This window comes from Colletotrichum higginsianum, chromosome 2 (genome assembly GCF_001672515.1).
Source record: "Colletotrichum higginsianum IMI 349063 chromosome 2, whole genome shotgun sequence".
NCBI lineage: Eukaryota > Fungi > Ascomycota > Sordariomycetes > Glomerellales > Glomerellaceae > Colletotrichum > Colletotrichum higginsianum.
The window spans coordinates 2,065,958-2,081,298 of NC_030955.1; the positions used below are offsets into that span (position 1 = coordinate 2,065,958).

Sequence of the window (15,341 nt, forward strand, 5' to 3'; positions counted from 1 at the left end):
ATGGGACTATGCCAAACACGTATGGTTGGCTCACCACACAAACACACACAGCATTTCACCTTCCTCACGAACCAGGCCTTACCGCAGCGAGAATTGTTTCCCGAGAAAGTGTCACAGCCGCCCCCCTCGAACAAGGCCTGGCCCGCAGAAAAGCAACAAGGGATTGCCACGCGGATTGGTCGAGGACTGAGGAAGACGAGTCTTCCTTTGACCTGGGGGTGCCTACCCGAACCGGCGTTGTATCACCCAACCATGCGAGGTCGAGCAGATCATCAACGGTCACGTTGGACCACCATATCGAACCAAAACCCTAGTCTGGGACCGGGGGTCTGGGATTCGCATCTCGACGGGATACTCCTTCTGGAAACGCCTTTTTGTCATAATTTCTCCCTTCTTATTCATCTGCCTATCCCTCCTTTCACTGAGCGTTGCTCTCAGAGGCTTGCGTGGTCGTTAGCTGCAAGGCGAGTCGTTGAGTCGCGTCCGCTCTCGCTCGTGCTGCGTTGAATGCTCCCCATGCGTGAGTCCACGCAAAATAGTCGGTCTGGCTCACCGGTTCGATAACAGGGAATGTAAACTTGGTTCCCTGCTGCACTGCATTTTCCGACGTCACGCCTTAGCCAAGTGAAGAAGCAAAAACCCTATCTCTGTGCTCCTGGCTCACCACCCTGTGTTTCCCGACCTTGCATATCGGCGTCCCAACACCGAGGGCGTGACGGAAGTGGGCAGGAGGCATCCCCTTCCTCGAGTGACGCCCATGTGGTGTATTCCCATTCGGCCGGATCGTGGGTGTACAGCCATCGGCAAATGGTGTTCTCTTTCCAGAGTCTCACGCATGTTGCAGTCGGCCGTACTACACTACGCTCAGTTGCTGCTCAATCAACATGTTGCGGCTTGAGATAGTCTCCCAGAGTAGTCTTTGATCTAACTTTTCCCCTTCCGACCACCCCTATCTATCTGTCTGCGTCCTCTTGGGCACGATAAGAGAGACGGCAAGCAAGCGGGGACCCCATTCCCCAATGAACACCCCGGACAAGCATGTAGTACACCGACCCCCTTCACCGCTACTATCCTCTCCCATGCAGGTCAGATACAACACCACCCTCGCTCACACCCCAAGCTCCCAAGAGCCGGGCCACGACAGACCACTAACACCCCCGGCCGGTACTAGGACACCGTGCCGCGGGAGCCCACTTGACAACCTTCCCCCTTTTTCTCGGCGCAACTAGCCGAATGCAGGCGGGGGAGGAGGGCCAGGATCGAAAAGAACCGGCTTCGGTGATGTGCCATGGACCGCAACGCGTCTCGCGCTCGCTGGTTCCACGGAAGACGCCTTTCCAATCTCCTTTCCATGGGTCTCTAAAGCAGCCGGTCTCGTCTCCCACGAAACGGAGCGAGAATGTGAGAATCGCATGCTGCAGGGTCTCGCGTGATTCGGTGACTGGACTGTCGTGCTCCCGAAAGAACACACACGCCCCCGCCCTCTTCAGTGTACCACACAGAGGGTGTGAGAGACACAGATCTCACTCGGGCTGCAGCGGCTCCCAGCAGCTCCCCGGCCTCAGCCAGAGCAGCGAGAGATAGCCCACCGACCAGTCCATGGAGAGCAAGACACGGCTACATACGGGGCGGGGATGAGAAGGGATAGGGTGGGCGAATCGCCAGTCGTCGCCATTCTGAGACCGCGAGCCGGTTTTGTGTGGTCGATTTCGGCGTCGGCGGGCTTGACTTCTTTGCATGTAAAGAGTAAGCCTTCGTGCATCGATGCGTTGCGCTGTGCAACAACGGTTGACAAATGCAAGTCAGGCAAAATCGCCGGCCGCCCTTGCTGTTTGCTGTGTTGTTATCGAAAACGTCAACGGTTCAACCGTCACGATACGTCGGCGATAGGAACCGCATCCCGATGTTGTAAATGTCGTCTTGGCACGCAGGCCCAGAAGAGGTTTGTCACACTGGTCCAATTCGACAAAGCTCGCCTTGCCGAGTCATTGCTCGCATGTTCCGGAACCGTTTCGTCAGAACCAATAGTGAGAAGCACGAGATGTATGCTGGGTCTCGGCTGGGGTTGGAAGGACGCGGCCAGTTCGACGTGCCGCCGCCGTTGATGCTGTTGCTACTTAGCACCTTGCGATTGGATCGAGAAAAGGTCGGACGGCCGAATTGGAAGTTGTAGCCGCCAACCTGCGCTGTCTTCTTGTATCTGTCTCCCCTGATACGTCCCACGGGTGGGTTACCATTGGAAAAAGATACCCAGCGCATCTGTCAGATGTGTCGACAGCAGCATATCTAATAGCAGATGACAGGCATGTTTCACGTTACCGTTAAGAAACATCCGTCGGAAGTGGTATGATGGTAGCAACAGACCACCGATCCTTCCCTGTTCTCCCAAGATAGTCTCCCTCCCCTCTCCTTGTCCGCGGCGGCAACATCGAGTCCTGTGATGAGTCTCCGGTGGTAACATGCCGCTGTGGCATCTCTCCCTGAACGAGCGTCGAATGGAAGAGTTCGTCAGAAGCACCCGGAGCTTTCGTCTTCGGCTCGTCCTCCGCATCCGATTCGCGACTGGGCCATGGCTTGGCCAGCCCGCGATTGCAGCTCATATGATTGATTCTCTTGGCCAAGGACGTCAGGTCTTGGAGGACATGTCATGCCGGCTCTGCTGATCACCCGTTCCAGACCCCGCCCATCTTGAGCCTCTGCAGCAGCCACCCCTCTTTGCCTGCGTTTGCCAAGTTCCCAGGACTTGGTCAAGACCGCCCTGCAGGTTTGGAGTCGAAATCAATATAGTACAAGGCAGCAAAAGCCCCCGGCGGTTGCGCCGCCAGGTGTCTCCCTATACGTGTAACTGACTTATCAGAGGGTCGTCCTTGGCCCAACCGGCAGCACCTGACGATAGCCTCTCCTTTCTGCAGAACATCTCATGTGTGGCACGGGAGAGGAAGAAGGTGAGTGGAAAATGTAGAAACAGATAGAAGCAATGCCATGTCTCAGATGGTGCGTCTCCTGGGCATCACCGCCTCTTGGGTTAGTTGTGCCTCAGCCGCGGAAATCCTCCCGTTTTGCGCGGAAGCAGCGGCGCGCATTTCCCGGATCCGCAGGACACTGCAAGCTATCTTGGAGAGCGGCAATGGCGATGCTCAAGTCGTTGGGTCATCGTCGATTGCAAGGGTCCCGGTCGTTGGTTTTGCTTCTTCTTTTCCTGGCGTCCTGCAACAATGAGCCACCGACGGAAGTGGTTGGCAGCCTCTCAGATGCTGGGTCCATGCATCTGAGTCAGACCCGTCATCCGACACACGCAAGTCGTGCATGCACTCCAAGCCACCTGGGCCGGCTGCCTTCGTATGCCCATGGACGCGATCACATCGTGAGATTTGGGAAGCATGGGTCCTTGAACGTCCCGGCCGAGCGCCCCGTGGCAAACAACCGTCACCTCGTTCTTGGGTCGATGTCTCGTTCGTGCGGAAAGCCTGGCCGGGACAATAGGACGCAGACTCTCAGAGGGATCCTGACGGCCAGTCCACGTAATAATGTACGAATACATGCGGGACCCCCTCCCCAGCGACTTGGTCAATTTCAACCGCCGCAAGAAACGCAGAATACGGCAAGGCGTTTCGATACGGAAGTGTAAATCAGCACACGGAAACTCGGCCGCTGAAACAGGCGCAACTGCGCTCCCTTCCCGAAACAACGCGGGCTGCTTATGCCGGCCCTTGCTAACCCCCCCCAACGTGGTGCCAGTGGAGGTGATTTGTCGCAAACAATATGCAGCTTATTAGTGACGGCCGCGAGGGTCCAGACCATAAGATTGACCGATCAAGCGACGATCGCAGCCAAGGAGGTCGACAGCCTGCGTCAAAGAAGCCTGCCGTAGCGCAGATGGCCACCTCCAATGTCATGTGATGCCAAGAAGCTCGGTGTTGCTGCTCTTCATCTGTTTGGGACGCGACGAGTATCATCTCCCAGAGCCAATTACTCGGAGACGCTGCTGGTCGCAATCAAAGTCGATGTTGGCAACTTGTGTCAGGTCTCTGACTGGGCGGAAAGCCTGTCGCTGCACGAGTGGTGGTCAGAACCCAACGTCGTCAGATTTGAGGCTCAAGAGGGCAAATGTCACGATGTGGGGGATCAACGGCACTTTGGGTGTGTGTGAGTGTGTGTTGGGAAGTCCCACTTGCAGTTGGCTTCCCCCACGAGCCATGCTTCCCCGGACGCACGACTTTGCATACGGGGTGCATATGCCTGTGTTGAAATGACGTCTCAGCCTTGTGACACCAGACAATCGCATACCCCATCCCAACGTCATGAGCTCCATGTTTGGCCACCCTCGTCTTGAGTGTACACCGGAGAGACATAGAGAGAGATATCCGTACTGTCCTCTCCAATGCCAGCAAACTTGAACCACGATCACAACCACGCGAGAAAGCGAAAGGGTATGTGTAACATGTGTGTTGTATCATGGGCCGCCATCATTGGCGGAAGACCCTCTTGGGTGGGCTCCGAGCGACACCCTTGTCGGAGGTGTCAAGTTGTGGTCTAGACGCCTGCAGAAAATGCCGGTGGTGATTCGGATGGGGTTTCCGTCGCGCGTTTAAGCATGGTCACTGCACTGCAGTTGCTTGCACCCGGTGAGGAGGCTAGCTGCATCCGTACCCAACTCGGCCCTCCTTGATCCGTTGAGCGATGGTGATGGACGTTGGCGGGCTTACCTCTGCTGTTTCGCTATCTACTGCACGGCGGCCACCATGTGGTCTCTTGTGTAGGTACGGACGAACCTGCCGGCCTGTAGTGCGTCCACATGATTTTTGAGCTCGCGTCTGAAAAAATCAAATGACGCCTCTCAGAAACAAACGACCGGACGAGTGTGAGAGTCGAGGAGCGTCGTCGCTCCGCACTCTGAACGTACTCCGGTGGATGTGAAGCGAGACAGCCTCAAAGAAGCCCAGACCCTCCTGCGCCGTATTGCGGGAACCATCGGGTTGAGGCGCCAGAGACAGTACAAACCCCGCGCCAGATCAATCGTGGAAAGCGAACTTCAGCCGTCCGGGCCGCAACCCGGCAGACGGTCGGTCATTTAACATTTCACCGGGTTGTGCGCATGCACGTGCGAGCTGGAAGAAGGTGCTCCCTCCATGAGATCCGAATTGGAGACTTCGACGAAAAAGGTACATATTATGTGTGAGACGCAACTGTGATTGCAGGTCCATGTGTGGGCAAGGCTCGAAGGTGTCGAGATAATGGCGCAGCTTGTCTCATGCGATGAGATGTTGTGCGTCCCTCGCACAGCGGGCCAGTCGTCGACGGCGGACGGTGGAAGTGAAGCAGCTGTTAAAAGCATCGGCGACTTCCCAACCGGACAGTCTGCGACAGCCGCGACTCGCCGCGACAGCGTGGCTCGAGCCTGGCTTTGCAGATCATCCGTTACCAACCTCTTCCACACAACGGGCAGCTATGGCGGTTGAGGCGAGCGAAGTCACCTGCACCAACACCAAACCGTTCTCCACAGAAGCACACAGAGAGCCGGGCTGCAACGCGTGCATTTCCTTGATTGCCGGGTTGCGAGAGCGAGCTATCTGCCGTCTCGAACGCGTACAAGCATAGCGGTGACCGTCACATCTTCTGGCAACCGACTTGTGATAGCTCGGACGTGTTCGTACAAGACGAGAGCGAGAACCGTCAAGCCTTAACGGGCCTACAATCAGAGACCTCTATTGGCGCAGCGGCAGAAGCGGCCAGGTGCACTCAGGGCGTATACGGCACGAGCATCGGGTCATGGGCGAAGCCACCCGAGGCTATCAGTTAATCGTTTCTTCGCTGCACCTGGGTCGTTGGCCTATGCCCAGGACGACTAATAGAAAGGGCTCGAAGGGGGTGGTTCGCCGTTGGGGACGTGGTTTGGTGGTGTACATAAGTATTTGGTTCTGACCAAAGAGCAACGGCTACTCAACCACGTCCAGCACGATCGAAGCGGCCGAGTCGCAGGGGTACTCCGGCCTGTCTGCGAGGTGGTGGCTGCCGGGTCTGGACGTGCTTGTATGAACACTCCTGAAAGGTTTCCCAAGCAAAGGGCAGGCACACTGCGGGTCTGGAGCGTGTGCGTACATGCATGGTGACATGCACGCTGCGGCTGCCGTCACTGTGTCCCTCGTCTGCTAACGTAGCTGATGGTCAAGGTCGAGCGGTGAAATGGGGTCTGGATGCAACCCGTTTGGTCGGGCTTCTGACCACCCAAAAGCGAGCTCATATCAACCACAACGACATCGCAAGCAGTGACGGCAGGGACATAGGCGACGTCAGGGGGGTCCTGGGAGTAGAATGACGAGGCCGGCCACTGCTCGATTTTGTTTTGGTTTGTTCCTCAACCGCTTTCGACGAGCTCAGAGCCGGTGCCGGAACAAAAAAAAAAACAAAAAAAAAAGGGGGGGGGGGGGGGGGGGGATAAAGGCGGTGGATCGGAGGCAGCATCTCGCCTACCTCCCTACCTTTGGAACACCAAACTGGTATCGCGAGTAGGTGGCTGACAAGTGGGCAGTAGTGCTGCGTTAGTCGTCAGTGCGCATCTCGGGCTTCAGTACAAGTGACTGTAGTACCTCTGGCGGCCCTTTGGTGCACAGCAATGTTGCGTGTGAAGACAAGACCACCAGCATCGAGATAAAGGGACTTGGCATCGAAAAAGAGTGCTAGTCATAGTCGAACGGTCCGTCGGCGACTTGGGAGCTGGCTTGAAGCCGTTCTTTGACCGAGTCCTTGGAGGAGGGGGTCATAGTGGTCCGGAGGTAATGGAAAGGGGGGCATTTCGTGAGTGATGAATGGCTGAGATGCTGTAGGGAAGAGATTCGGCCAGATGACACAATGTCAAAAGATTTAGAGACGGGGGGAAGGCTCCCTGTCTGCTGTCTGTTGTGCTCGGCCGGTGCCCATTCCATATCCAAGTCGAAGGAATAATGTCCGCTTATGCTTGTAAGCTGCACATAACCACCAAACATCAGCACTACGGTAAGTGGCAGCGCAAGCACGCATTGGAACCGCCCCAGAAACACCAAAACCGGCAGGGCAGCAAGCAGGAACTCCTTGCCTTCACACATTAGACATACATGTCTGGGATGGGACACAGACTCAGTTCTCATTCGAAGTCCGCAAAAAGAAAAGAAATACTAATGGAGAGGAAAAGAAAAGCTGCCGAGGGTAAAAAGGAAAGACAGAAAAAGAAAGAAAAAAAAAGAACGAGGATGGAAACATCTACCTGCAAGGCCCGTCGTTGGCTTGCCGGCAGGACCTGACCTCACAGTTTTGCGTGCCTACTGTATGCATGTACATTGACACTTGCCTCTATTCAGAACTTGCAAGCAACAAGGGTTGATGAGATATTGGATGCCGCAATTTTCGATCTAATTCATTCGTTTCTCTCCATTCTCTATACCTAGCCGTGTACATATCTGCGGGGTTTCTCAGGTAGTGTTGCGTTTCTCAATATCCCTCACCATCGTTACGCATCCTTATTCGTCTCATTCCGGCCATTCGGCTCACGTTTTCATCTCTGTACTGGCCCAACCGACTCCGTTCCGACCCCCGCCTTCCTCGGTCGGCGAACGAGGCCTTTCCCACTAGCCTCCCTTTCTTCCCTCATCAGCTGCAGCATTGTTCCGAGACTTGAGGACTTGGTGAACACTACCCAATTCAACGATGCGGTGGAGGTCGGGTGTTCGCTCCGCATAAGCAGCTAAGACCCCGAAACCAAAAAAACTACCTCAGGCAGGGAAGGTATATATGTGTGGTCCTGGTACCTACTAAGATCCCTCATCCCAACATCTAATCTTGACCCCCTCCCCGCCCCGCTCTGGCCGTGACAGAAGCGTGTGAAGGAGAGAGGATGCGCTATTCTCGTCACTGGACCACCGGTCGTTGGCAATAACGACGGACAAAGGCCGTCAACCGCACCTGACTGCCATGCAAGACATGACGGGTATCTCATATTTCTTGCATATTCGTGCAACACGAGGAACATATCGGATTAAATGCCTTGTCACCGGCGTCCGGTCTGGCCTGACCGCACGTCGTCACAAGCATCATCCATCAACCTGTCATATATACACACCTCCTACGGGGCGCTTGTCACCGAACTCCCCGATCTGCAGTATTGGCATCGCCATTGGGCCGTAGGCTGTGCCACCGTTATTGATTTCTTTTTATATATAACCTGCGGCATGGCCCTGAAGTGTCATTTAAGCTTCTCTTCACCTCCCTTGTAACGTGACAGCGTGTGTGCCCGGGTGAGGTGGTGTTCGGCCGGAGTTTGTGTCCCTTTCTATGTGTTCCCTTGGTTGTCCGTTCCCATTTTGGGGGACCAATTTCTGAACACTCATCTCCATGTCACCTCGAGCTCCATCTTCCATGTTCCGTGCTTTCGCTACGTTGGCACCACCGCAGCGAGCTGGTATCATACATAGGCATGCATGAGTAGCCCCGGCACTAACCAGGGCGCGCCCAGCAGGACCCTTGGCGAAGACCTGTTTCCATCCATCAAGAGTCCAGACCCTCATTTGACACTCGGCCCAGAAGCTGCAGGCTCTTGTTCCGTTTACATCCACTTACACCATCTCGGACCTTGAGGGAGAGTCCAGGTGCACCTCGTCGACAGCTTTCCATCGTCCGTGTGCCTCTCGTCCGTCCTTGCTACTAACACTGCCACTGCCACCACCATCACCATCACCATTTTACCATCATTGTTTACGACAACAGTAACACAATCTTCATCATCACCAACACCGGCAAACACCATCATCGTCGCTCCACTCCTCACACGAACCAGCCAGCATGGTAGTTCCCCATAGCCACGCTCGACTTTCGAGTGGATGCCGGATTCTCATATCCCGAACCGTCTGGCCAGCACTTCCCTGGCAACAGCAACGGGCCAATAATACCATCCACTCACTGTCTTCGGTCGCAGCAAAAAGGTGCCGCGCCGGGCAGGCCACCGCCCATTGACTACTGGCCGCTACAACTGCAATACGGGCGTGGTACTCTACGTGCTCGTGTCTGTGGCTGCTGCCATCACAGGCTTCACGTCTGCTAGCAAACGAAACGAGCCCAACAATTCTGCCACTGACATATCGCGGCACTGTGAAATCAAGTAAGTCACCCGGTCGCCATGCACATGCGCTACACGACTACATACCACCAACGAGTCCCGCCTCACCCTACCAACCATACCCAAGTACCTAGGTAGGTAAGTACCCATAGGCACATAGCTACAATCCAAATCTGCCATCACGGCACACCAACTCACCACACCCATCTTTCTTCACCCAACCTCCCTTCCTCGCCTTCTTTGCCTTACATACCTTACCTTAGGTAGCTACCTCATAAACCAACCCACCTGCCAACTGCACTGCACAGCACTACACACACAGTGATACGCTACGGCTGCTTGTGGCAATAGACCTAGACCGTACTTACCCTTTTGGGCGATCCGTGCCTGCCTGTGTGGTAGGTATGCAGCTGGTGCTGTACGCTGTACCTGCTTCTGCTTCCAGGCTCCTTCCTGCCATCATCCCTTCCACCCACCACTTCACCTTTCTTCCCTCCAATAACCATCATCATCTTCACTATCCCAACCTTCCCCCCCCTCCAGAGACATCGTTTGACGATTGCGCTTCGTCTTGCCATACGCACCCCAAGACCTATAGGGGTTCCTTCTCATTCTCGTCTTCTTTCCCCGTTGCCTTCCTTTTCTTTTTTCATCTGATCCGCCTCTTCTCTCACCACACTGACGCGCTTGGAGATTTCATCGTCGCTCGTTCTTTAGGCGGGGGGAAAACACAGTGGAAAGGCTCGGTACTAACCCCGGCTGTCGGCAGGCTCAGCTCAGCAACTAAGCAGCTGTTGCCGTCCCCCATCGTCCATACTACCTGCTCCGGATACTACGTACATCGCTCTCACCTCACAAATATACTTGGCGGATACCTCTCCAGCGCCACGCCCCTTCCCCTGACTTTCAACCCGAGGCCTCTTGCTACCTGGTACCTACTCTTTCCCAGTCACAAGCTTCCCGTTCCTTGGTTTCCTCCGTCCAAGGTCTCACTCTCGCTCTGTTGCGGCAAACCCAAGTCGAGCCCACCCAGTCGAGGTATCCAGAATTCAGCTCCCACTGGTCCAACTCCCCTCAGTTTCCAAGGAAGGGGCCGCGCCTTTCTTGCCTCTCAGATCGGGGCACAGCCTGCCTCTGCTTTGCATTCGAGCCCACCTTGCCAGAAAAAGCCCGCCCCACCGGTCCTCGGCCACCGAGTATCTGACAAGTCTTGACTCGACTACCAGGGACTTCGGAGTGGCTTTTCGCCACTGGAGCAAGTCAGGCGACCGACCCCACCACTACTCCAACTGAAGGGCCCCTCTGTACCGCCCTGTGGTCCTGTGGGTTCGACCTGCACCCCCCCGGCACCACGAGCCTTTGGGAACGCACCCTTTGGCATTTGCACGACACCCCCCGGTCTCAGCGCTCCCGACCCCTACCTACCCCCCGGTACCACCTGCACCACCTGCACCCAGAGCAAGACCCAGAACCTTTCAGACGGGCGGATAATTGCCTGCCAGGCCACTCGCGTCTCCAGTCGGTCGCTTGTGCCTTGCAAGAACATCTTGCTTGGGCCCGAAACGAGATCTCGTGTCTCTTTGCGTCGCTCCTGTGGACTCCCACTTCCCTTGCGACTTACTTACAGAGGTATCCGTACCGGGCCTCCAACTCGCCACGGGAAACCACGCCGACCTGCGTCTACAACGCGCAAGTGGCATATCTGGCAATGGTGTGAAATCAATATCCTACTCGCCCCCGGATCACGAATTGTAAGTCCTCTTCGTCCTTTCCCTCTCTTTCCGTTCCCCCCTTCCCTTTTCCCTTTCCCGTACAGGGGGGATATCTTTCCTTCACTTGTTGTTTCTGACATCTATTTTCTTCTCCCTCACAGTCCTCACACACCATGGCTGGTGTCGAGAAGCCGCCGCTGCCGATGCGGCTCGACAACAGCACGAGCCCGAAAGCCAACTTGACCTGCAACGAATACGACGCCTTCTCCTGTTTCCTCCTCGACGAAACACTCTGCTACTATCCGCTGGTCTTGCTGTTGGTGTTCATCGTCTCGGCCGCTACCTACAGCATCGTGACGGCGCCCAAAGAAGAAGATGAGGCCAGCGCAGACGCTCAGGGCCCGGGCGGCAAACGGCTGCCCGTTTCGAAGAAGAAGAAGCGCCGTGGCGAGAACGACCCCGAACGCAAAAGATTCGGTGCCATTCTGTCCCCGACCTCCAGGACATGGCTCACGTGGATCTCCGCCGCCGTGTTCCTCACGTTCGTCTCCAATGCCATTGCTCACTTCAGCTATGTAATGAAGGAGCTGGAAGGAGCCGTTCAGGGTGCTAAGGATTCGCGCTCTATGATCGTACGCCATGCCTAACGCCCATCCGTCCCCGAAACTTTGGCTAATTGGAAACAGGTCTACCTCATTGCATCGCCAAACTTGTATCTCTACCTCCTCACCACGCTCATCGAATGGCACGAAGCCCCGACAATAGCTCACTTCGTCACCTGGTCTCTTGCTCTCATTGGCGAGCTGATCATCTGCATCTGCACCATTCTCGAGGTCACGAACCCTAAAGCCCCCAAGACGTCTCGGGTCGAGTCACCACAGCCGCACATTTCCAAGTGGGCCGTGGCAGATATCATCCTCGGCGCCGTTCGCATCGTTTTGATGATGCTCCTCGTTGGCATTTATGTCGCGGCTTGGTTCCGAAAACCCCAGCAAATGGAAGACAAGTTCGAGGAACAGCACTCATCGCAACGTGCGGAGGAGACGACGCCTTTGCTTAATGGCCACCGGATGTCGTACAGCAGTCAGAACGGGCGATCGGTTCGAACCTCGCGAAACGGGAGCACTGTCGGCAACACTAATGGCGCAGCCGAGGGTACCGCCGTAGCTAAGGACTGCAAAGAACCCGGCTTCTATCGACCCGACAAAGCACCCCACAAGAGCTGGTGGGAGTATGTCCGGAGCTACCAGGTCTTTTTCGAGTACCAATGGCCCAAGGGATCGCCGCACCTGCAGTTACTCTTCGCCATCTGCGTGGTCCTCTTACTCACGCAACGTGCCGTCAACGTCCTCGTCCCACTGGTTGTTGGTTGGCTGACTAGGGAGTTGACTCTCCAACAAGCCCCCTGGGCTGCTCTTGCCCTCCTCATCTTTCTTCGGCTACTGCAGGGGACGGGCATGCTTCTTGATGCGTTCCGTGCCATCCTATGGGTGCCAATTTCACAAAACTCTTATAGAGCTCTAACGTCAGCAGCCTTTGAGCACGTCCACTCCCTCAGCCTGGATTTCCATCTGGGGAAGCGAACCGGAGAAGTCCTCTCTGCCTTGAATAAAGGCGCATCGATCAATTCCTTCCTCGAGCAGGCGACGTTCTCGGTCTTACCCATGATTATCGATCTTGTCTTCGCCGTTTGCTTCTTTTGCTACTTTTTCGACGCAACCTACGGAGCCATCGTCAGTTGTTTGACATTCTGGTATTTGTTCCTGACCATTCGCATGGCACAAACCAGGGCAGATCAGCGACGAACTATGAGCAACGCCGACAGAGAGGAAGAAGCAGTGAAGAACGACTCGATCACTAGCTACGAGACGGTCAAGTACTTCAACGCCGAGGAATGGGAGTTTAAGCGCTATCGGAACGCGATTCAAGCCTACCAGGACGCCGAAAAGCAGGTCACTTGGGGGGCGAACCGGATGAACGTTATCCAGGCCTTCGTCTTCATGGTCGGATTCAGCGTGGTTATGATTTTTGGGGCCTACCAGGTGACACGTGGCGACATGGATGTCGGCCGTTTCCTGACCCTCATGACGCTTCTCAACCAGTTGCAGACGCCTCTTAACATCTTCGGGTCCTTCTACCGGACCATCCAACAGGCAATGATCTCGGGCGAACGCCTTTTGGAGCTGTTCAAGGTTAGACCCACCGTGGTTGACGCGTCGGGAGCCAGACCCTTGTCGGAATGCCATGGCAACATCCGATGGAACAAGGTTGCGTTCAACTACGACCCGAAGAATAAGGCACTCAAGGATCTCGACTTTGAATGCAAGCCCGGTACCACAACGGCGTTTGTGGGCGAATCCGGCGGTGGCAAGTCGACTGTTTTCCGCCTGATGTTTCGATACTACAATACCTCCTCCGGCAGCATCGAGATCGACGGCCAAGACGTCAAGGACCTTACTATCGATTCGGTCCGGCGTTTTATTGGAGTTGTTCCGCAGGACACCACTATGTTCAACGATACCCTGATGTATAATCTCAGATACGCCAACCAAGCCGCTACCGACGAAGAAGTCTTTGAAGCCTGCCGGGCCGCCAGCATTCACGATCGAATCATGTCCTTCCCGGATCAGTACAACACGAAGGTCGGCGAGCGTGGTCTCAAGCTCAGCGGTGGAGAGCGACAACGGGTCGCGATTGCGCGGACGATTCTCAAGAACCCTAAGATCATCATGCTTGACGAAGCCACATCGGCTCTCGATGCGCATACTGAGCAGCAGATCCAGGACAGACTGGGGCATCTCGGCCAGGGCCGGACATTGCTCATCATTGCGTACGTATTCTGACCCCACTGCGCTGTCGGTTTTGAAGGTCACAATGTCTAACACGGTTATAGGCACCGACTTTCCACCATCACGCATGCTGACCAGATCATCGTCCTTAACAATGGCACCATCGCTGAGAAGGGCACTCATGACCAACTGGTTGCTGCTAACGGACGGTACGCCTCAATGTGGGAGAGACAAGTGCAGGCAGAACGCGCCGCCGAGAAGGCCCGTGCTGCTAGTAGGAAGGCACAGAAACTCCTTAGAAAGGCGAACATTGTCTCCAAGAAGCAGACGGACGGGCACTCGGACGGCTACACTAGCCTTGATTCGTCCACGATCCTGCCCGGCAGCTCAGGGAACAACTCAAAGGCCAACACCACCGGAGAGGATTCATCCAGCTCCTCCAGCAGCTCTGATGCAGAGTCCATCCACAGTGTCCACAACGATTCGGACCATTCCGACTGCTCTGGTCGCTCTGGTCGCTCTGGTCGACATTAGCTGTTCCAACGGATAGAACAAGACTGACATCTGGACACTGTCGGCCCCCTGGATACACAGCATCAGCACACGGCTTCAGCCCTCTCAACCAAGCACTGCTACTGATGGCAATGTTTGTTCACTAAACCCAAACATGCCCTCTTTATTGACTACAACCCCCCTAATCTGCAGCTTCCTACAGCCGGACTGCACATTTTCCTTTACGAATACAATGAGGCACGCGCCTTTTATGACCCAGGTACAACGGATTAACGGCTTAAGATTGCATCAAACCGGCGACTCGGAGTTTGGAGTTCACACACATACACATTTCTTTACCCTTTGGCTATGGGATCCAAAAAGCTGAAAGGACTTTCACAAGTACAACAAAAACGACAGCCCTCAGAATTAGTATTTTGGGCCTGGCTCGGTTGGTTGGCCAGTAGAGTCACTTTTTCTCAACTATTGCCACCAGACACGCTCTCATTTCCTACCTCATATGGTTGCAAACCACCCAGCCTTCGTTTCATAATCTGTGTGTACAACAACTGGATGCGACTGGTCTTTTTCTTGAATGGACAGAGCATTCTTTTCTTCTTCATTACCATCATCATCATACAGGAGGGAAAGAACTTCTCCTTTAATCATGAGCTCTCAACCTTTCGATCACAGATCGACACCTGCCACCATGGGCAGCTTGTTCTGCATTGCATCGCAGAGACCGAATTCATCACGTTCGATGAGACTCAAAATCACTTGTCTGGGCCTGCTTCGGCTTGGAAGGCTGGAGGGGCTGGGTTTCGGAAGGTCATTCTGGGACGAGGAACAGTAGAGCGGCGGCGGACTTGCATTTTTGATGAATGTTGCTTTTAAAAATCCCTTGCCATCCACACGATGGGTGCAACAGGTGAACTATCAGAAAGCCTGCTTTGGCCCTTTTCTCTTTTTTTCCGCACCTTCATCTTTTCCCTTTGTCTTATCTGGACAATGCACATGGGAATATGCCAGAGGGCCATAGTGGCTGGTTATAATGCCACCTCTCTTCTCCTTTTAGTTATTAGTATTGGGGCAGCGGCTGAGAATAGCCTTGCGACAACCCAAGACTCAAGGTCCATAGACAGTAGTGATCGCGCGCAAGACTTTGTGACGCCATAGATCCGGTTTGCTCAAATGCTCAAGGCACTCCCAGAACATCCATTGTTATGTGTTCGATGTGTGACATGCTGTGTGTGTGTTGCGTGC

The 15,341-nt window shown here is 55.0% G+C and overlaps 1 protein-coding gene across 1 annotated transcript; it reads left to right on the forward strand.

The window, feature by feature from the left end:
- Nucleotides 1-10,970: 10,970 nt before the first annotated feature.
- On the forward strand, nucleotides 10,971-14,120 carry CH63R_02386 (ABC transporter; the record flags this gene model as incomplete). The annotated part of the gene is made up of 3 exons (XM_018297361.1): nucleotides 10,971-11,429; nucleotides 11,484-13,627; nucleotides 13,691-14,120. 3 exons carry the CDS (start codon nucleotides 10,971-10,973, stop codon nucleotides 14,118-14,120), a joined length of 3,033 nt encoding a protein of 1,010 aa, XP_018162177.1.
- Between the last annotated feature and the right edge of the window lie 1,221 nt (nucleotides 14,121-15,341).